We start from the raw sequence: 23637 nt of genomic DNA on the forward strand, positions 1-23637 counted from the left end.
AGAGTATGTATGAAACAGCTATACCAGATGAATGAATACTTAGTGTAGTAGCACTCTGTGTATAGAGAAAATGTGCTAAACTTAAAGCCAGTAATTACACACTAGTCGTCATGACTTGTGTTGCATGCAAGCACTTGGAATGCATTCTTTCTGATTATGTTATACACATTTAAGAAATTACCAACTGGCTCGATAGAAGGTAGTTCAGGTTTAGGAAATATTATTCCACTGAAGCTCATCTTGTGGATTCCAGCAGGATATAGCAGATATATTAGATTCAGGAAGTCAAATATATCATGATTGACATATCTAAGAATTTTCTTAGGGTAGATCTCGGGAAACTACTGACAAAAAATTAGTGCGTTTGGGATAGCTAAAACAATGGCTAAATGGGTGACAATAAAGATATGGCCAAATTATTAAACATTAAAAATTTGAGAATTGAACACATGAGATGTTACCAATTTTTAAGTTCATGACATTAGTACTTGGTATGCACCCCCTTAGCTTTCGTGAGCGACTTGATTAGACTGGGCATACCCTCAAACAGTATTTTACACTGACTCTTTAAATCGTCATCATGACACCACATCTGACCGAGCTTGTCAATGAAGCCAATTTTTGTCGTTATTTTTCTTTGGACTTTTCTTTGCTATCGGCTAAGGATATTCTATGGGGTTCATGTCTGGACTGTTTCTAGGCTTTGTGGCATAAAAATAAATTCGCTTTGGCCAAACTACTCCTGCACCTGAGCTACCAAACGGGTTCTTAATACTATACTGTTCACGTCTGATAGTTCCTTCTACAATATATAATCGTCCACGGCCATACGAAGAAAACACACTCCAGACCATCACTGAAGTTGGATGCCTCACTCAATCTGGATGGAATGCTTCTCCTTATCTTCTGACATATTGATTTGTCTCTTCTTTGACAGGAAATACCAATTCGTCACTAAAGCAAACCTTAAATAAATAAAAGAAATAAGCCTAGCATTAAATGCAATAAGCTGTAAGGTTTAAAAGAAGAATTTCATACATTTACTGTGCTGTACGGTTACATCACTTAGATTGGGTTATAATGGAATAATGAATGATAATTTAGGAATTACAGTAATTGTCATGGACTTGCCTGTTTCCATTCATCAGATGACCAATTCTGGACAGTCTTGGCACACTGGAACCTCTTTGCAGCCATAGCAGGTGTAAACTTTGCTTTGCCTTGAGGTCATCTTGCTTTCATTCCAGCATTAAACAGCTCTCGCCTCAGAGTCCTGGCTAATACAAATGACCCATACTCTTCTAATTTCTTACGTAAATCCAAACTAGTAACCTTGCGGTTTTTACTGACAAATTAATCAGTTTTGCTTCCTCCTTGGGGTTGGTTTCTTCTTTTGCCCACAGTTTCCAACACGTTGTTGACATTTTGTCTTGGGCCGATGACCTTCAATGTTAGGCCCCTTAAAACAACAATCATCATCATCATCACATTTTGTCTTCCAGTTATCTTCACATTTTAAAATTCTACTTACAGATTGCTGTGGTATTTGCAATCTAGAATCTATTTCCTGTTGTGAATGACGTTTCTCAAGAAGTAGCTCTCTGACAGTGCCTTTCTTGGCGAAAGGTCTCCTTGTCTTCCCATAACCTCAAAATTTGACAGTTCTCTAGAACCACTCTTAAGAAATACAACTGAACTCCCTAATAGTATCAATAATACATGTAATTTACAGAATGGACAGTCTTAACAATAGGTCACATTATTTACTTCCAAAAAGCAACAATATGCAGATAATAAAGATAAACAACAGAACATGCTCACTAACAAAAATGACACAAAACCATGTGAATAATGAAATTACATTGTGGTTCTCACTGTAGCCACTGTATGAAAAAATGCAATAGTGTGGACCAGGATATCCCAAGTGGAAACTTTGCCTCCAAACAAGTTCAAGGATTAGGCTATAAAGGTCAATAGTTTACATAAAGGTAGAAATATACCTTTTACCATTAAAATTTGGCCACGTCTAGTGTATTTCTACAAAATAGAACTCAGAGCATAAGAGTAGGTGAAGCTTTATTTGATCCTGTAACAATGATGGGATTGGGTCCCACAGGGCTGTATTATGAGACCTTTATTCTCTGATATATATAAACAATATGAATAATGAACTGAAATAAGTGATGAGGCTCTTTGCAATAAATAAGTTTCAGGATTATGAGTAACTGAAAAAGACCTTGACAATATTGTAAGATGGACATCGGGCAATGCTATATTTGTAAACGTGGTGAAAAGTCAGTTTCTTTGTTTCACAAATAGAAAGAGTCCTCTCCGGTTTTATTATTGTATTGATGGGTGAAATTTCTTCATGCGGATCTCTGTAAGTACCTAGCTATTCATAATAAGGATATAGCTTCATTATGGTAATCATTTAAACATATTGAAAATAAAATTTACAGATCTCTTAATATGATTATGAGGTTTTTTAGGGGTTGTAAAGGAGAGGGTATATAAATCTCCAGCAAAGCCACAATGAGAGTGTGAGACCATCACCAGTATTACTTGAGTAGAGAACTGGAAATGATCCACAGAAATAGCTCCATTTCTTGCGGGTGATTTCTAACAAAAGAGTTGTGTTACAGAGATGTTGCAAAGTTTCAACTGGGGAGACTTGGAGAAAGGAGACAAGTTGTTTGATTAAGCAGTATATTCTGAGATGTCATTGGAGAGATGTCTTGGAATGACATTAGTTGATGAATACATTTAAATCATGTTCTTTAAGTCAAGGAAAGGTCGCAACATGAAGATAAGTTTGAATTCAAGGGGACAAATTTTGGCAAATATTCACTTATAGGAGGATGATTTAGTGATTGAAATAATTTGTTTCATATATTTCCACAATCTTTTTCTATTTAAACAACCAACAGCCCTAATTGCTGTGGTTTGATTGATTCATTGATTGATTCATTCATTGATTGGGACATTAACTGATTTATGCTTTTGGTCTTAATGTGATGTACAGAGGGTGATGATGGATATTTCTATGCTTCTGATATAAGCATTGTCCACTTGTTGGGAAAGTGGTGGGAGTACTGTGGGATTATTTGATATTACAGTGAAGTGTTTTTGGAAAGAAAGTATATAGGAACATGGAAATGAACAAAGAGGTGACAAGTCAAGTCATATGTAGGAAGATGGGAACAGGGCAATATGAATATAAGAGGATGAAGAAAATGGCTAGTCATTGTGGAATTAGGGATCAACAGATAGAGAAACAGAAGCAAGGAATGGTATTGGCCAATGATTTGGAGATACTGCTGACTATTATTTATTTTCCTAAAATTGTACATGTTCACATACACGTATGTGTACATATGCTCTGCTGAATATTCACAAATATGTAGGTGATTTTAAATTTACAAATTTGCAATGTTCCTCCCTTTCTATGCTACTGTGTCTACTGCTGTCCAACAGTGTGTTCCTTTTCATGTTCTTATATCTCATCAATTGTTTGAAAAGCAGTGGCAAAAGGGACTCAGGTTAAAACACAGCAGGTCATTGTGAAAGTTAGGTTCCAAAAAGGGTAAAAAATAAAATAAATAAGTAAATGCAATGTAAATTTTAACTTAATAGAATTTGTATAGTATTATTTGAAGTAGTTGCACAAGTGGTATGTGTGTTGATTATGTTTGTAAAACAGAGAATATTATGAGTAAGAGTTTGTAAATTCTTTACATTTATTAAGGATGAGCTGTGTGCTTAATAGAAAAAAATTGCAAAAATTGTATAATACTGTTTTTAGGAAATTGTCTTCTTCTCTGTTCTTTTAAAATTTAGTGCTTGATAATAATGTATTTTTGTGTACCATTTGCCACCAAGGTAGACACCTCTCTTGCATTTAATGGGATTGTCATTTGATTGTTCCTTTCCATTATATATTTTTTAAATGGGAGATAAATTAATTATAGTCTTCTTGTGCCACTATGAAATTTATTTTCTCAGCTGTTTCTATTTTAGGCCTATATATTTTTATTTCCTTACTTCTTTATTCTACTTTTCTTATTTCTTACTGACAGCCTTCCGAAGATACTAAGGAGGAAATATTCATAGAGGAACAAACTGATGATCAGCTGTTGCCATACATCAAAGAAGAAACAAAGTACGTATACTACAAGTCCTATACAATATGGAATATGTTGTACCTATTCACAGTTGTGTTCAGTAGTGGTTGGTTTATCTCCAAAAGTGGCCATTTTCATCAGTTCAATCCTGTCTCTACAAGGTTACATTTAAACACTAATATGTGAAAATTCTATTGGTTAAAATTACCTAAAATATTCAGGAACTTCAAGATAATTTTTAATGTTCCATCATGTACTCATAGTTTTATTCAATATACATCTACAAAAAGAATCTCTGGTAAAGCTAGATATTTTTGAAGTGTATTTGTTTACAATACCTTTAAGCAACCATGAAAAAGTGTTCTTTCTTTCACTTTCTCTGCATCATTTATTCATCACATTCGTATCATCTGAAATGCTATCTGAAGCTATTGCTTCCAGATATTCTGAGTAATATTTTTATACGTTCATGCCAACAGTGACACACAGAAAAAGCAATATTTATAGATTAAAAATTAAATCTACAAATTCGAAATTGTTAAGTTTTATGTACATTGTAAACAATAAATATTTAAAACTAACATAATCAGTTTCATTAATCAATATAATGATGGCTGAGTTCAATAATGTGATGACTCGAAGAATGTCATTTTGAAATTATTTGGTTTGATTCCTTTTTTCTGATCATTTCTGTTCTCTTGTGTGTTAAGTCAGATTCCTCCATTTGTGGACGCCAAAGCAGATAATGTGTTGTAGAAATGAAACTTTGAGGTCAGTTATGCTACATCTTCGGTATCATAGTTTAAAAAAAAACTTGTGCATTGTTGTAAGCGTAAAAAAATTGTGCTATTGAATTTATGTTCATTCCAGTGATGTAGTCACACTTTCTGATTCATTTTAGTGTTCATTGTCAGTCAGGTGCTTCTAGTGTGTTGATTGCAAACATACTTACACAATTAGTATTAACTAATAAAATGGAAAGGTACAAGTGGAGTTTTAAATTTGTGCAGGTTGCTTAAAAAATCTCAGAATTCTTCAAGTAAGTGAATTTATTATCTCATAAAAGTAGATAAATAGGTGGTACATTATTGCTTCACGTCTGTAGGTTTACCCTCAAAGTGCCCTACACGTGACCCTCGGGTGGTGCTAAGAAAGCAATAACTGTGGCCGCTGGACCTATCTTTTTAAAGATCCTCTAGCAATGGCAGAAGTATTTCATGGAAATGGCTCTTCTCATAGCTGCCAGACAAGAAACATCGGATCTTTCATCCATGTTTTTGAGCTTAACGTAGAAAGCATCAGCAGAGCAAAGTGTGACTACCTATACAAAGTTATCCTGAATAATAATATAGATGTTGTGGGTATACATGAAATCCATACAGCCAATGAAGAAGAGTTTCCGAAAAGGGGCCTCATTAATGGTTTCACAGCTCTTGGTGCAACATATCACAGTGCACATGGTATAGCTACTTATGTTCATAATAATATCTAAGATGCCTCAATGCTCTTTCAAAACAAAGACGAAGACATCCATTGTGTTGCTGAGCATGTGGCACATGTTACTATTTTTAACATTTATAAACCCCCAAACGCACAGTGGTCAGGTACCGTACTCCCGACTGCTCAACACCCTGCAGTTTGTATAGGCAACTTCAACAGCCATCACGAACTATGGAAGTACTCGAATGACAATGAATGTGTAAAGAAACTTGTAGAATAGACAGAAATGAACAATCTCCATCTGATTTTTGACCCAAAAGATCTTGGTACTTTCCAGTCAGCTGCATGAAATAGGGTTTTCAGTCCTGACTTGTGATTTGTTAGCTGCAATGATGCAGGACAGCCCTTACATACCAGTCATAAAGTGTCATACATTTTCCCCACAGTCAACATGGCCCCATTGTAGTGGATATTGGCATCAAAATTCCTGTTGTACGGTCAATTCCACATGCTCGGAGGAAATTCAGAAAAGCAAATTGGTCAACATTCACCACTGAACTGGATAAATGTGTTCGGTGGATTGCCCCCAAGCACAATTACAAGCGTTTCGTAGATGCAGTTATGATGTCGGCTAAGAAGAGTATGCCATAGAAAAGAATACATCCCTGGTTGGAATGTAGAGACTGATGCACTCTATAATGAATATCTGCATACTGGTGATGAAGACATAGCTGATGAACTTCTTTCCAGCAAGGATACTACCCGGAGAGAACGGTGGATTGAGACAGTGGAGAATATCGACCTAACTCATTCCAGTAGAAGATCTTGGAGGCACCGCAGAAAACTTGGAGGAAGGACACCTTTGGTGAAGCAATAGCCTGGAGTTACTCCGGATGAAGTAGTATCTCACATCGTCACAACTTCCCAAACTCCATCAGATAAGAAACATACTTAATACATACGGTGCCAGCTCGAAACTCTGGAATCAAGAACACCACGCACATCAAGGTATTCACAACCACTTACGGTGCAAGACATCAATGCTGCTCTCAAAGACGTTAAACCAAGTTCAGCTCCAGATTTTGATGACATTCATCCAGAATTTCGCATTCATTTAGGGAAGAATGCAAGAAGTTGGCTGTTAAGGTTTTTTACCGACCTTCTACAGAACAGACAACTCGCGGCAGAATTCAAACGAACGAAAGTGATTTCCATCTTGAAACCAGGTAAGCCTGCCAATGACCCAAGCAGTTATAGACCAGTTGCCCTTCTTTTTGAGAGGCTATTCCACAACAGAATCAGCGCAACTTTTTTTCGGCGTATTACAGTTGATCAAGCTGGATTTAGGTCAAATATCAGCTGCTGCGATCAAGTGCTTTCACTGACATTCCACATGGAAGCAGGTTTCCAGAAACAACTCAAGACCTCAGCTGTATTCATTGATCTTACAGCAGCATTTGACGCAGTCTGGAGGGAAGGATTAATTTACAAGCTTCTCCGAATTGCACCCCGTAGGAGCATCGTGCAGGTTATAAGGAATATGCTCAATGACAGAAGATTTCGAGTGTATATGGGAAATAGTATGAGTAGAGAAAGGAAGCTCAAAAATGGATTACCTCAAGGATCGGTACTGTCTCCCCTACTGTTCAATTTGTATATCTCCGATCTCCCAGAAACATCATCGCAAACATTTTGTTATGCTGATATCATAACACTAGCCACTCAAAATCGATACCTTAGTGTGACAGAAGAAGTCCTACAAAGAGACCTGATTTCACTTGAAACGTACTTCAAGAAATGGCAACTGTGTCCTAACTCTAACAAAACAGAAGTGGCATGTTTTCACCTGAATAATCGCAAGCTGGTATTAAACTTCACATACGTTTTTGTCACCAAGAACTTCGGCATAGCAGCTATCCCAAATATTTGTGGATTACACTTGATCGCACACTATCTTACAAACAACATCTTATGAATCTGTCAAAAAGCTCAAAACACATAATATTATCCTTCAGAAATTGTATGGCTCAAGTTGGGGTTCATCAGCAAAGACTTTATGATCTGCTTTGGGACTGGTATTCTCATGTGGTGAGTACTGTGCACCAGTTTGGCTGGATAGCCCATATAAAAGACTAATTGATACTCAACTGAATGTTAGCTTGCGGTTAATATCTGGTACTATCCAGTCCACATCCCTTTATTTGCTCCCAATTCTGTCAGGTATAATGCCACCTGTTTTTTAAAAGATAAATTGCTCCCATCCGAGAGTTCAAGAAGATAGAAGTGAACCCTCAATTGCCTGTTTTGGAGCATATTCCTGTTCTCAAGGTTACGAGGTTGGAGTCACGACATCCATCTTTGTGCTGTCGCATTGGCTGATGGGAATTTTCACCCTTTAGAAGAATGGAGAAGTCGCTGGAAATTTGCCACAGACAGTTCCTTACACAACATCTTTTCTGGTGAACGTCATCTTCCGCGTAAGATTTGGACCACTCTGAATTGGGTGAGAACAAATCATGGACCACGCAGGGATGCCCTTTATAAGTGGAAATATATCTCATCACCAGAGTGTGACTGTGGTGCATCTCGACAGATGATCCCCATATTGTAAGTGAATGTACTGACTTTTTGAAACCAACAGAGGAAGCTATACAGTGGAACACTCAACTGGACATTCTGCTATAAAACATGTTTCTTGTCTGTGTATATTTGTAAATTCTATATATTTGTATATATGTATCTAACTATTTGCCCTATGCTAATAATAATAATAATAATAATAATAATAATAATAATAATAATAATAATAATAATAATAAATATAGTAACAGGTAAATAACGTAGTGATATAATATTCTTTCAAAATTGTAATTATTGTCACTGACCTTACAAAGTACCACAAGTGTACGTCCTGTTTTAAAACATTTAATGCAGTAGTGTTTTTGAACTGTAGTTGTGACATTGCTAATTAATTTTTTGCTGTCACACCTTTGTTGGTTACTGTGTGAAGTGATCTTTGATAATCCGTGGGAAATGATTGTATAGTCTCGGATTGGTGCTCTTAACCAAGCCCTTGTATCAGCGGGTCATGCGATGGCTAGTCATAGCCTAAGGTTTGACTTCAAACCAGATTTGTGATGGAAACTATGAATTCTGAATGGTTTATTTGATTTTGTGAGTGGTTAGAGTCTTCTCGGCTCTTATGTGATGTAGTGACCTGTTCCTACTGTACTTTCACAACTAGTGGCAAGAAATATTCATGTCGGTCCTCAGAACTACCCAGTACCAGCTCACACTCTCTGTTTCTTTGTAATTCATGTGTAACAGGACACAATAGGCTACGTTAGAGAACAATCTTGTATTATGACCACCAGTAAAAATGTTGCTTATGAATCCTTTTCACACACAAAATCATATTTCTATTTTTGATGGAGTCTAAATTAGCTTTCTACTTTCTAAACGTATTTTGTGCAGAGACCAGCAAAGCGACATGCATTTTATGTGTCTTCTTTTTTCTTGGCATATATGTCAGAGGACAGTTCATTGTCTACGTAGCTTAGTCCATTTTACATCATAGATTTTAGATGCTTCTGAAGGATTCAGTCGACCGGATCTTATCTGCTATTTCCCACTTTGTTTTATATCTCACCTCAGGCTCTATTGTTTCCTCATTCTCATTTCAGCAGTCTACAAATATCATGCCACAACTTAAATGACTTCCTTTAAAATGTCTAAACTATTTGCCATGCCAGTTGGGTATTGAATTGCATAAGAAAAGATTTTATGATTCGTAAAATTTCCTACTTGCTGACTTGTGGAAATACACGTATTTCTGAGATTACCAATTAGTGATGAGATTACCTTCCATTTGTGGAGAGATACATCGTCCTGAGCTAAATAGTGATGAGGCATACTTCCGTTTGTGTAGAGACACATGGTCCTGAAGTAACCACTTAGTTATGTGGCTTCCTTCCAGCCTTAGAGCGTTGAGTGTCACATGGCCCTGAGCTGACCACTTTGTGCCACACCTCCATGGTCTTAATATTTATAGGCGTGATCGGAGTGAAAATAACAAGCTGATTAATATGATCGTCTGCTGTCTATGACGTATGTAAGCAGACATATGAATTGCAAAATTCTATTCAGGCTAGAATACACTGACGGACTCCCCTCTTGTAGGTACTCATATATTTTCACCGGATATTCAAACTGTCCTTCCCATTTAACACATATATACCCATTTGTTTTATTTTTTGAGTTATAAGTTTTTTTTCACTAATGTATTAGTCACTAAAACATGAAATCCAGAAGCGTTCAGCCATTCAAACAATATTTTGTGAAAATAAGTTTTTATAGATATCGGACATAGGCATTACGGAAGGAAATTTGAACATACACTAAACTAATTTGAATGTTAGGATGTGTAAAATATCCATTACATTTCATTTTTGTAACAGAATATTCTTCAGTCTGCATCTGGTGGCAGGGTCCGGTGTTGTGGTTCATTGACTCCAGTTAGTTCGGTCTCGGGCCATGTCTGCATGTAGTCTTCCAACTTTCAGGCCGTTGTGCACTTTATCAGTATATGCTGTCTGGTTCGTCCCTAGCGCCTCTTTTCACCGACTTTCTGTGTAATAGTCTGACTTTCCCTATGTATCGTCCTCTACACGCAACACATGCCCAAACCAGCGCACACGCCTTTCCCCAATTTTCTTCTGGATCGGTGCAATGCCAAAACGTTTTCTAATAACATCATTTGAAATGTAATCTAGTCTAATTATGCCAGCCTTCCACCTAAGCAACTTCGTATCCATGATGCTTAGTTGGCGTTCTACTTGTAGAGCTGCTCAGCATTCGTTGCCGTAGAAAACGACAGGATTGATATCGATTGGACAGATATCAGTTCGGTAGAACTTAGTTTAGAGATGGCCCTTCGTCCAAAGTTCGGAAGGGCGCCTGTTGTCATTCTCCACTTCAGTCAGGCTTTGTATATCTTTAAGTAGACTTCATCAGTAAGTCAGCCATAATCATAGATTGTGGAGCCAATATACTTAAATATCTCTACTCGTGTTATATCTTCAACGTCAACATGCATGGTTCCAACTTCTCGACGATGTAATGCAATGTATTCTGTCTTGTTCTTGTTAAGGCGCGGGGCTTATTGCGCTAGTCTATTGTTCCAGTCTTCTGTTTGACGCTGCAGGTCTAGCTTATTCTCTTCAGCCAAATGATATCATTTGCTTAGAGAAGTGTCCATGGTATTGAACTGCGCAGGTTTGTGGTAATTATGTCCATCACAAGAATGAGCTGCAGTGGTGATAAGCCGGGGCCTCGATGGACTCCTACAGTTACGCGGAAGTCATCAGACGCTCCTGCGGTAGCTTGAACACAACTCATTTGTTCTTTGTAGAGCAATTATACCCTCTCAGCAAGATGCTCTGGAATGCCATGTACTTGTAGGGCTGACTGATTAGGTCATGAAGTACCCGATGGAAGGGCTTCTAAGGGTCCAGAAATTTGTGATTAAGCCTCTTATTCTTTTCACAGTGTTTCTCAAGTAACAGTCCGGCAGCATGGGTTTCTCCTATTGTGCCACAATTTTACACAAATCCAGCTTGGCTTGTTGTATGTTTGTCTAAATCGCTAATCCTTTTGTCGAAGATTTGTTCTAAGTCTCTCATTGCGAGGTTCAGAAGTATGTTCGGGCCGTGATTAGGAAAATCGGCAGGGCTTCCCTTATATCTGAATTGATACTCCGTCGCTGGTCTGTTTGTTTTTGACCTTCTTTTATGATATGGTTGAAGAGCTTGCTATAGCCACGCTGCTGCATCCCCCCATTGAGAGAAACAAAACTCTGCTGGAAGATAATCGGGACAGATGGCTTTCCCTGGTTACATTTCCTTCAGCATAGTCTGGACTTTAGTGACGTCATTTTCCTACGTTAGACCTTCAACAGCGGAGGTGATTAGGATTGGTAGATACGGAAATTCCATGATTGAGATGTTGTCAAAATAGTTCCACCAGTGTACTCGCGCTTCCCGCCTGTCCAGTAGCAAATCGTCTGTTTCCTCATTGATGCCGTAAAAACGTTGGACTTCTGACGTTTTGCGATGGCTCGATTGACTAGCCGTTAAAAATTCCGCTCGAATTCGCGCATGTCATGTTTCACATATAGACCTGCCTACCGGTTTGATTTTGTTACGGCAAATACCTCCTTCATTTTACGAGTGGCTGCCTTGTAGGCATTCCAACGAGCAAGAAACTCGTGCTACACCTGCTTCTTCAACCGTACTGCATATTTAACAGCTTCATTCCTTGGCCATATGTCATGTTTAATCCTTCGTTGTCGTCGCCCTGACTTAATTGTTCCAGGAATAGAGCGAAAGGCGTCTTTCAGTTTAGTCCGGCTCACTTCAACTGTGGTGATTTGTGACTCTGTAACTTTTGCAACGACGTTAGTTTCCTTCTTCAGGGGCAACCATTTGATCCCAATTTGTCTATTACCTGTGAAGTATTGGGCTCTTGGTGACTTTATCCACAGCTTAGATGACTGGTCGTTGTTGCATCGCAAGGATTTAATAAGGGGCAACTGTTATCTCTAGAACATCTTCGAGATTTCATCCTCTCACAAGGATGTAGTCATTGCGAATTGGATGGGAGCCACTGTAGTACAGAGTAGATGAATATCACTCTTTTTGAACCGTGTGTTTGCGATGATCAGTTTCTGCATAATCGCGAATTTGTTGGGCATCGTCGTTCTATTCTCCATGTCCATGAACGCCATGGACTGTTTGTTCTTCTTTCCTCGGTCCGACGCGTCCATTCAGATCAGTGGCAGCGGTCTTCATGTCAGGCAGTGCCCAGAACGCATCTTTGGTTTCCATGCGCACGTCAGTTTGTGGAGCGTTGCGCTGAAACATTGGAATTTCCTTCTCTCCCCAATGCGGACGAGTTACATCAAGCGATTGTCAAACTTTTGCACCTCGGAGACTGAACCGTCAAATTTAGCTGATATGACAATGTCAACACCATGATCTGTTCTTCGGTTTCTGTTGTACACCATTAGTAACCACACCTCTTTTCACATGACTTTTCTCCATTCCATCTTTTTTTCCGCACCTCTCAGATGCCTACAAGCCTTCTCTCAAGTGCAGTGGCTTATTCGCTACTTCATCCAGGCATAATTCAATGATGGGGTACAAAATGGGGGTACTAGCATGGCTAGCCGTCACAGCCCGTGCGACGGTAACCCTAGCATACTTTTCATGCTGACTGGGCACTGCCAATGCGCGTCCCTTCCAGGGGCTGCACTAACCTTGGCTCCGATACCATGAGACATATTTCTGTAATGATGTAACGGTATTATTTTACGGCCGGCTTGTCTTGAAGCATTTAAGGGCTCATGACAGAATTTAGTAACGCAGCTGCGGACATGGAGAACAGATGCCTTTTGCAGCCACTCCTCTAGAGAAGAAACGCTACCCTCTTTTCTGCATTAACTTCCAGAAATTCAGTGTACCTCTTCCGCCATCTGGTCCCTAGTGAACTTCTCCATCTCCGCCAAAGTTGCCATTAAAGACTTTGTACATGTTTGGTACGCGATAGCTTTTATATTTTGCTCATGTTCATCGGCAGGCCAGCGGGGAACCCGTATCCGTCACCTGGGACGCGCCACGTGTTACAGCAATATAGCTGGTTCGTGTAGAATATTTATCAATGCAAAATGAAACATTATTTTACTGAAAACTAATTGTGAACCTGATAAATTACTTGTCAGAGGAATCACGTATTCACGTAAAGAAGAAGGGTTACAGGCTTTTGCACGTTTGCTTGGTGTGATATGCCACAGAACGCATGACATACAATCCAGTGTCGTATTTTCTGCCCCCTGTTGTCTAGTGGTGTCAACATCAATATCTTGTTTGATGATCAAGAGATTTAGTCTGTCATATCTGGAATCAATGCTCCCCTTTCATTTGTCCACTTGTTTTCTCCAAAGAGTGCAGTAACAATGCATGGTCGAGCCTCCCAGTACTTTGCTTTGAGCCAGTCATGCATTCGACTGGGCCATGTGAATTCAGTTCATAGAGCATGAATTGGAAAGTACCAGTTCATGTTACGATATATTTTAGCCTGCGTGATCGATTTTCCCATGTGGCAGTTGTAAGCGGATCTCACCTTTAACCAAGAAATTTGCATTTCCCGCCCTTCTTCCGTAGAATATGTAGAACTACTCTGTGGTGGGGAGAGAGGCTCAGAATTGGATGCTATCCAACTATGTTATCAATCCACTAAAAATAATCACGTTGCCCGTGATCTTTTGAAATAAATAGAATAATATTCCTTCTTATACATGGCAGCAATATCCACTACGGTGCAATTCAACGTCTTGTCATCTCGAATTTTGGCTCAAGCATTGATTTTCATGCTCCTTCTATCCGTATTGTTAAAGTAATACGTGTAAGAATATTCAAGGGCATGATAGGTTGCGTTTGGTTTCAAAATCAGGATATTAGAACATTGTAATAAAACGCTACCACCAATGCCATATTCTGTGTTGCCTTCATAATGTCTTTAACAGCAGTGTCTTGAGGAGAAAAGACAGTATCAATGCTAGCGAGAGAGCCGTCGTATACTTGTTATATTTCAGCTTTTCCAGGATTTCATCAGGATTAGTGGCTTCCGTGTTAAATACAGGAATTAAGACGTAGACTGATGTAGTACATGGTAGTAAGTATGAACGTCCTTGTATAAACCTACCGTCCTATATGTAGGTTGGCTATGTTTGATTGCACATCAAAGATACATATTTCGGAAAAGCGACACAGTGACATAATAAAATGGTATAGTGATATGATAACAATTTACAAACACAATATGTATATTTGTGTGACAAAATAACATTCTTAAATGATTAGCCATGTTTCAACAGATCTTGCTGAATGTCGACAAACGTTCTTAACTTTATTAATATCTACAACACAGACATTCTCTCAAACAACCTCAAGAACAAGGTCCATTACAAAAATTATTACTTGCCTGCAACAAAGCGCAGAGTGCTTCAACAAGATCAAAACTCCAAAGCATATGCCGTTCTTTATGTAGGAGAACAGACTACGGATTTCGATAGAATAATATGTGCTGGATTAAAGAGCTTGTACGAGTATTTACCCTTTTAGGCTGGACCACTTCTCATGCTTTCTTCAAAATTAACTCGTACATTTCTAAACCGTGACAAGTTTCTTGCGCGTGATATCGTGATTTAACACCTTAAGTGCCACATATGCAGTGAAAAAAATTCCATCCAGGCCATTCTTTCTTTTTTTACTATAGAGTATAAAATAGCGCATCTTATTACAGAAAAGTACCTTTTAGTCTTCTTGGGCCAAAATTGTAGTCATAACATTGTGTTGAAATTGTGGTGACACATTGGTCTCACGCGGGCACTGACACTATCTTTCAGCTGTATAGGCCGCGTGAGACCAATGTGTCACCACGTATCCTAGCGCAGTTTTCACCTTCCTGACACACTGGTATACGTCTGTCTCATTAGCTGATGAACTACTAAAGAATAAAACTCATATCTTTGGAATATTGAAATCTAACCGGAAGTATAATCCAACCGATGTTACCAAAAGCAATTTAGCAAGAGGAGAGACAAGAGCCCGTAAAAGTATCACTGGTGTGGTTGTTCAGAAATCGCATGGTAAAAGAGATGTGTTAATTTTGACAACTAAACACACTGGTGAGACGGTCACTATTCAGAGGAGGGATGGTGAATGCAAAAGTCATGGAGTGTTATAGAGTATAACAAATGCAAACCGTACATTCATTTACCAGATCATAAAAAGTGCTATAGTACTTCCCTGAAACGGGGAGTAAAATGGTACAGAAAAATGGCTATTGAGATATTGATCGACACAAGTATAGTAAATGCCATATATATTTCAAATCAACTTGGGAATAAGAGTATATCTGTTACCCAGTTCAAAGAGGATATTGTTGAACAGTATCGAAGATCTTCACATTCCCCAACAAGTACCAAAAATGGGTATTACCCCACCGACTGGATGATGTAGGCTGGCAGGGAAGACGAAAATGCAGTAAGTGTTATGAAGAGATCCATCGGAAATCAGGAAGGCAATATGCCATGAAGAAGACTCTGCAGTCTAAGTTCAAATGATCAGCCTGTGAAAATTTCTTCTGTTTGGACTGTTTCTTCAAAGTGCACAAATTTGTAGTGTGATTGTGAAACACAGTTTGAATTATATTTCTTCAGAAAGTCTCATTTGTTATACTTTAAATTCATATGCAAGAAGTGTACCAATTTGTGGTGTGATTGCGAATGACACAAAGTTACAAATATTTTTTCTAGAAAGTTCATGTAATTTTTATGCCCTATATTTTCAATTCGTCTATAGACCCTGATATGAGACAATGAACAATGAGTACACTGTACAGTACAATCTTTTGTTATTTGTACACATGACACGATCTGAAAACAATAAAAATATCATAATTTATTTATTGTGGTCGATATATTACAGTGACGTCCAGGCTACGTTGTGCCACATCGGACTCGCAAATGAACAGGCCAAGAGTAGATTCATGACGTACTGGCCACCTACTTTCATTTAACATACGTTTACATGTCAAGTGTGATGACAGTATGGTACCACGGGGCCTGAGACTTGGAGAGTGCGCGTGAGTCCACAGCGGACTCACGCGGCCCGACTGGCATTAAGCTCTGTGAGTCAACGTTGGTCTCACGTGGCACTCAAGGTGTTACGAAAAGACGCAATATATTCTCGTAACAGGTGTGAGCTTTTGAAATTTAACCTCAGATGATGTTTACTCTCAGGAATGTAATGTTTGAGTAACGAGCTCTCTGCACTGGATATCAGTGATTGGAATGTCCAGTAGCAAATCCCCTGTGTGAGAGTTGTAGTGGATTTGGCTGTTGAACTATTGCTCACATTGTTTTAATTTGTCACTGTAGATCGAGACCCGAGGTGAGCTATAGAGATCATCAACCTCCGGACGGCGGATCATCTAGTTATAGGTGTAGTGTGTGCAGTGAAGTCCTGGCTAGGAAGTTGGACCTCTTGCGACATCTGAAGAGACACAAGGAAGATCGACCCGGCAGCTTTTCGAAATACCTCAGGATCCACCCGCTCCAAGTGTGCGGATTTTCTGATAAATGCTTTACAAATATGAAAATGCTGACAGGGACGCGATTGCATAAAGGTGGGATTAAAAACGAATGCTCAGTATCCCATAAAAATTTTAGGAAAAGGCCGGGCATTAGGCGTTCTCACGCGAGCGAGAACCGATACTGCTGCAACGTCTGTAACAAGTCATTCATACAGAAAGGCAGTCTGACTAATCATATGCGGACCCACACAGGCGAGAAGCCTTACAGTTGCAATGTGTGTGGCAAATTATTCACATTGAAGGGCAATTTGACCTATCATATGCGGACCCATACAGGGGAGAAGCCATATAGCTGCAATGTCTGTGGCAAATCATTCATAAGGAGAGGTAAACTAAACGAACATATGCGGACCCATGCAGGCGAGAAGCCTTACAGCTGCAATGTCTGTGGCAAATCATTCTTCCTCAACGGCACACTAATTGTTCATATGAGGACCCATACAGGCGAGAAAGCTTACAGGTGCAATGTCTGTGGCAAATCATTCACAAGCAAAGGTAGTCTGACCGTTCATATGTGGACCCATACAGGCGAGAAGCCACACAAGTGCAATGTCTGTGGCAAATCATTCGTACGGAGAGGTAAACTAACCGAACATATGCGGACGCATACAGGCGAGAAGCCTTACAGGTGCAATGTTTGTAGCAAATCATTCATACAGAAAGGGATTTTAACCGGACATATGCGGACCCATACAGGCGAAAAGCCATACAGCTGCAATGACTGTGGCAAATCATTCATACAGAGAGGCATTCTAACCGATCATATGCGGACCCATACAGGCGAGAAGCCATACAACTGCAATGTCTGTGGCAAATCATTCATAAAGAGAGGCAAACTTACCGAACATATGCGGAGACATACAGGCGAGTCATAAAGAGCGGCAAACTAAACAAACATATGCGGACCCATACAGGCGATAAACCTTACAGGTGCAATGTCTGTGGCAAATTAGTCACAAGGAAAGGCAGTCTGACCAACAGGCGAGACGCCAAACAGCTGCAATGTCTGTGGCAAATCATTCACAAAGAAGGGCTGTCTGACCTAACTGTTCATATGCGGACACAACCAGAAGAGAAGCCATACTGTTGCAAAGTTTATACCACTGAAGCACAACTTGTAGGATTCCAGCAAGATATAGCAGATATCCTGGATTCAGGAGGTCAATTGGTCTGTATCGCGACTGACCTGCCTAAGGCATTTGATAGGGTAGATCATGGGAGACTACTGGCAAAAATGAGTGCAATTGGACTAGATAAAACAGTGACTGAATGGGTGGCTCTGTTTTTAGAAAATGGATCTCAGAGAATTAGAGTAGGTGAAGCTTTATCCTGCCCTGTAAAAATTAAGATGGGAATTCCTCAAGGCAGTGTTATTGGACCTTTATGTTTTCTTATATATATCGATGATATGTGTAAAGAAGTGGAATCAGAGATAAGGCTTTTTGCAGATGATGTTATTCTGTACAGAGTAATAAATAAGTTACAAGATTGTGAGCAACTGCAAAATGATCTCTATAATGTCGGGTTGTTGCATTTTCAAATTAAAGCTCCCAAATGAGCTGGTTTAATTCAGTAATGGCTACTATACCCCACACATATCCAATCACTCCTTCAACGCTAACGGCCCTTCCTCCCCAACATCTATAACCGAACCACCGCCGTCTCAATATATATATATGTAGGATTGGGACGGCAGTGAAACGAACTGCCGAACCTTACCCCCACCACTACCACGTGCAAGGGTTTGACAGCGGCATAGGTCCTACCCTTCTGAGGGCCCGGCTCAGACTGAATACTTTTGCCCTCCACCCGCGTGGGCGCGCTGTTGTTCATCACGTCACTCACCCTAAGCCCACGTGACGAATACGGCAGCTCCTATTGGTAGAAATACCTTCCGAATGCTATTGGTCGATTTGAGTTTGACAACTTGGACCACGTTTTTGACGTTTGTGACATTTTGCTTTACTTTGATTTGTATGCGTATATCTGTTATATTCGTTTGCGTGTTTGAAGAAAAAGTACAAGATATTTGAGGTAAGCATCCTTACTGTTCTTTTTTACTAATCTCCTGAGACCAGAACATGAAAACATACCACACCAAGGGAAATGAATTTCGGATAATTTGAAACACAAGTGCGGCCAGTATCCAGTATTCGGGAGATAGTAGGTTCGAACCCCACTATCGGCAGCCCTGAAAATGGTTTTCTGTGGTTTCCCATTTTCACACCAGGCAAATGCTGGGGCTGTACCTTAATTAAGACCACGGCTGCTTCCTTCCCATTCCTAAGCCTTTCCTGTCCCATCATCGCCATTTGACCTATCTGTGTCGGTGCAACGTAAAGCAACTAGCCTTATCATAGTTGTCCCCCTGTGGGTAGGGCCAGTAGAATAACAGCCACTGCATCCTCCGCCTGCTGTAAGAGACGACTAAAAGGGGTCCCATGTGGGCTCTGCACTTGGGAGCTTGGGTAGGCGACCACGGAGCCCTTAATTGAATTTTGGCACTGCTTCCGCTTACTTGTGCCAGGCTCCCCACTTTCATCAATCCTATCTGATCTACCTCGATCACGACCTGTTCTTTTCTGCCCCCGATTGTATTATGTATGTAGGCCTAGGGAGTCTTATTTTCCCTCCATGGCCCTGGTCCTCCTTTGCTGATACCATCATTTTTCCTAGTGTCAGCCCCCTTCCATTTCTTCTCTCAAATTACTAATGTGTATAGGGGATGGTTGCCTAGTTGTACTTACTCTTAAAACAATGAACTATATTTTAGGCCCTTTTAATCAACAAGCATCATCATCTTAAGCAAGGTGATTTGTGGTGAGGGCAAGATATTTGGTGGCCATGACATATACTAGGAACTGTCCCATCATTTGCCTTACTGCAGGCGAAAGGAAAAACCAATCTCAGGACAGCCAGTGGTAGGGGAACAGCACGTTTCTGTGTCCCAAATGCAGAGGTGTAGAAACACGGTGGAACCATAGCCACCCCTCCTCTCCTTGGTTGGCCGGTCGGAGTGCATGCTGTCAGACCACAGATCAGCCTACTCTGCAACCACCAACATAGATTTCTGCCTTCGATATACAGTAGGTACAAATGGCACTGTCTGAAGTGAGTTTCCACTGTCTTCAACTGGCATTTCGTCTAGGTCACAGCAAAGTTCCTTGCACACAGTAATGTTGTGGAAGTAGCAGCATATTGTCCATAATACTGTACTAAATTAGCAAGCAATTCCTTGGACATAGCTCTTAATAGGTAGAGCTATGTTGTGACTTGACATGGGAATGTTTTTGTGCTGGATCAGCTGCCATATTATTGTATGTAGATCCTGATGCTACATATTTCTATAAATTTATTAGAACTCCTCTCCTGCAGATGGACTGAAAGGAAGCATTATTTGTACCTCCTGCATGTTGTAAGAGGGAGCAATCACAGAATCTGTAAGCTCTCCCTTGTCTTTTAAACCCTGAAATATATTCATGATTCCATCCTTTTCCATGTAGCAGAAAAATTTTGATATATCCTACTGTCACATAAAATAGATCATTTTTATTGTAAGTAGTGTAGGTTAATGAATACAAGGGATGCATACAATTTTGTAGCTTGACATTGTTTATCATCTAAATGCAGATGATTGATTGAATGATATGTTGTGTTTTGGTGCAGTATGTAGGAACAGAGTATGTGCTATCATGTCTTGGTTTCTTCAAACACTACTCTGCCAGAGATTTGCCATCCTCTAGTAGATGCAAAAGAAGTACAAATCTCAGTATTTTGCAGTGTGTGACCCTAGGTGCCTCATTTGACAGACTGAAAGATGTATCATATAGTAAGTTCCTTGGGAAAATACAAATGGTGTTGCTGAAAACTTTTGCAATGTCAGTGCTACGTTAAACTGCAATAAGAGAGAAAAGTATTATGTTGTACCTTGTCAGTTCCAGTCTTTCTTTCATAAATGAATGATCTTGTATTTGTGTTGTATTGAATAGTTTTCTGGCTGATGAATATTAATTGATGATTAACACTGCTGAATATAATGTCATGAGATTATGATATACTATGATCACTAAAACTTTTGTTCAAATTTCTACACAATTTTATACCTGTAACACTGTGGATAGTAGGTAGAATATAGCTCCATAAATCAAAAGATCATGTTTCATTTCAATTTACCTTTGAATCCTACAAACTCCCTCCTTAGCATATGAGTTTCCTTTCATCATTTTGGTTCCTGTGTATGGTTTTCTTTCTTACATTGTATTTATATTTTATTTCCTGCATAAGTGGCATATCTTGATACTATTGACTGTTACAGTTGGCTTAAGTAGTGTTAAAGAGGACTGATGTACGAGGGGATGTTAGTGCCTATTTCTGTCATAGGTCTTAATCTGAGATAAGTATTGCCAATCCCACTCACCTTCAGGTCACTTCCTTCCTCCCTTTGTGAGTTAGCTTCCTTCTTCCTCAGCAGAAACAAACAAAAGCAGCACAGGCAAGGCCAGTCGCTCCGATCCTTCAAGGCTTTGTGAATTAGTAAAAATAAAATATAGCTCCATATTTGAAATAATTATAATAAGCAGCACAAGTGGTAAGCTTCTTTCTCCAGCAAAAAAATTATTAATAATAATAATAATAAAGCACAGGCCAACCTCCCGGTGTATTGTTGTTCAGAATGCAGTATTTCAGAAAAAGGTAACAGAAAGAAGGAAAGAAAGGAAAGGAAATGAAAGAAAAATATAAGAGAAATAAAAAAAAAAGAAAAATATATTTAATATAATATTTAAGAGTGGAGGGGGGACGAGAACCTGGGGACCCTCCGCGCGCTAAACGATTTAAATCACCCGCTCGGTAAATTTAGTTCAGCCCTGTTTACACTAGGGGCGCTGGTGTGCAATTCCTGGTGATCTTTGCGCAGCCGTTGCGTACAGAAGTGAAAAATAACGTTGAGAGTCATCTGTAACTCATTCTCTTTGACCACGTGTAAAGCCCACTAGAACAGGACTGTATAGATAGTTACAAATATAACGGGACATTGCACCCAGTGCTGTTTTCAAGAAGTGTCGTGTACTCTGGAGTTGTCACTGGTAATTCATCCTTTCCTAAATTCAGCCCGTTCTACTGACTGATACAAATCAAATCCGTTCTTTAAGTGTTTGTTTTAAGTGATTACACTGAATTAAAATATCAGGTTTTGTCTCCAGGTGTGAGGTATGTGTTACATAAGACGCGTATTAGCCATTTGTACAGCCTATTCCGTTAATTTATTGTGCTACAGATTTTCTTCATTGAGAAATGGTGATTTCTATCATTTACACTGTGTCCACAATCTCTATTGTCGGTAAGGTTCAAGTTCTATAATTTACTTTTGCGAAAATTAAACATCTCAATTGGGAACAGTAAGAAATTAATACTAATCTTTCTCAGTTTCAGCATTCTACATATTTTTAACATTTAATATTTTTAATTTTCATAAATTTTATTTCTACTTAAGCATTAAAACTGTATACGCATATTACTGGCATTCTTTTTGAAAACTCCTGGCCTTTGTGTCACAAGTGCCGGCAAATCTGTTCCTCGTGTGTTGTAGCAATATAACGTAACTTACCTTACCTATCAAAATTTTTTGGAGTGAAGAATATTTCTGAAGGGCTACGCAGGTGAAGAATCGCGGATATTAGTTTCAGAAAGAAATTACAATATGTAGTGCATAATTTTAATTATTGTGTTGCTGTGTTATTTACCTATATTTGCAATTTAATAGTGACGCTGTGAATGTTGAGTTGTTCTTTACACTGTAGGCTGCGACATATGGTAGTAGGGTTCGAAATTTTGAGAAGTTTCCGTTTAGGATATCATATGTAGAATTCTTGTTATGGTTATCAGTGTTGTTATGGAGATTCTTCTGCATAGTATCAGTCATAGAAAACTTGAGGTCCAATAGGTATGATCACAATATTAACAGTCATGTAAAATGTTGAGTCTTTTTGGTATGTTCATAATATTGACGGTCATGTAAAATTTCAAGCATAATGTTTAGTCTGTTGACAGATAACCTAAGTAGCAATGACAGCAATAAGGTAATATATTTCTCTGGCCTATGTTTTAGTGTAAAATCATTGGAAGTAATCAAGAACCCCAGTACCTTCTAACTACTTCAGTTGCGGTGTGAAATAGACCTGCAAGTAAAAAGCAAAGAGGAACCAGCCTGGCTTGAAAGAACAACAAATGCATCACTTGTGAGTCTCATGGCAAATAACTTTATAGAGGTCAGAATTTAACCCTTAGAAGCTGAATAAGTTTGGCAGGGGCATAATTTACTATGTGCTTCCCCAATATTAACCCCAGCAGTCGCCATTTGCTACATGGGCATCTAGGAAAAGTATGTCTCTCTTTTGTTTCTTTGTCTGGGAGTATGTGATATTGTGCTACGCAAGGCAGCCAACTCTTAGGAAGTACAAACAACAGTATTTATATACATCTATAGGTCCAACTAGTGACAGAAACTTTGTTCATTGGGGCAAGGAAAGGGCTTCTGGTGGCACATGCCCCCAGATTATGGTCGCCAAGTGGACACATGGCCTCTAGCATTTACTAGGAAGATGGCAGTGCATGCTATGTTTGATAGTGGCAAAAGCTGAATTAAAGTTGTGGACTTGATAGTGAAGGAACCTTGGTTAGGTCCAGCTACCAATAAAGTTGTGACAGGCAGCGTTTCAAGATCGAGGCATTAGGACATTTCATGAGCTAAGTACCCATCAAATGACTTTTTATTGTGTATTGATTACATCTGGCGTTTATTGAAATGGATTTCTGTAGGTTGTATGGTTATGTTTTTATTCTCCATGGTTTGGTAATGGTATCA

General features: G+C 39.2%; 1 protein-coding gene across 1 annotated transcript; it reads left to right on the plus strand.

Moving 5' to 3' along the window:
• Nucleotides 1–16951: 16951 nt before the first annotated feature.
• Nucleotides 16952–17560, plus strand: LOC137503288 (zinc finger protein 248-like; the record flags this gene model as incomplete). Its single annotated transcript, XM_068230832.1, has 1 exon — nt 16952–17560. A coding segment is annotated over exon 1 (609 nt), but the record flags the coding sequence as incomplete, so codon positions are not given.
• Between the last annotated feature and the right edge of the window lie 6077 nt (nt 17561–23637).

Source organism: Anabrus simplex, chromosome X, assembly GCF_040414725.1.
Source record: "Anabrus simplex isolate iqAnaSimp1 chromosome X, ASM4041472v1, whole genome shotgun sequence".
NCBI lineage: Eukaryota > Metazoa > Arthropoda > Insecta > Orthoptera > Tettigoniidae > Anabrus > Anabrus simplex.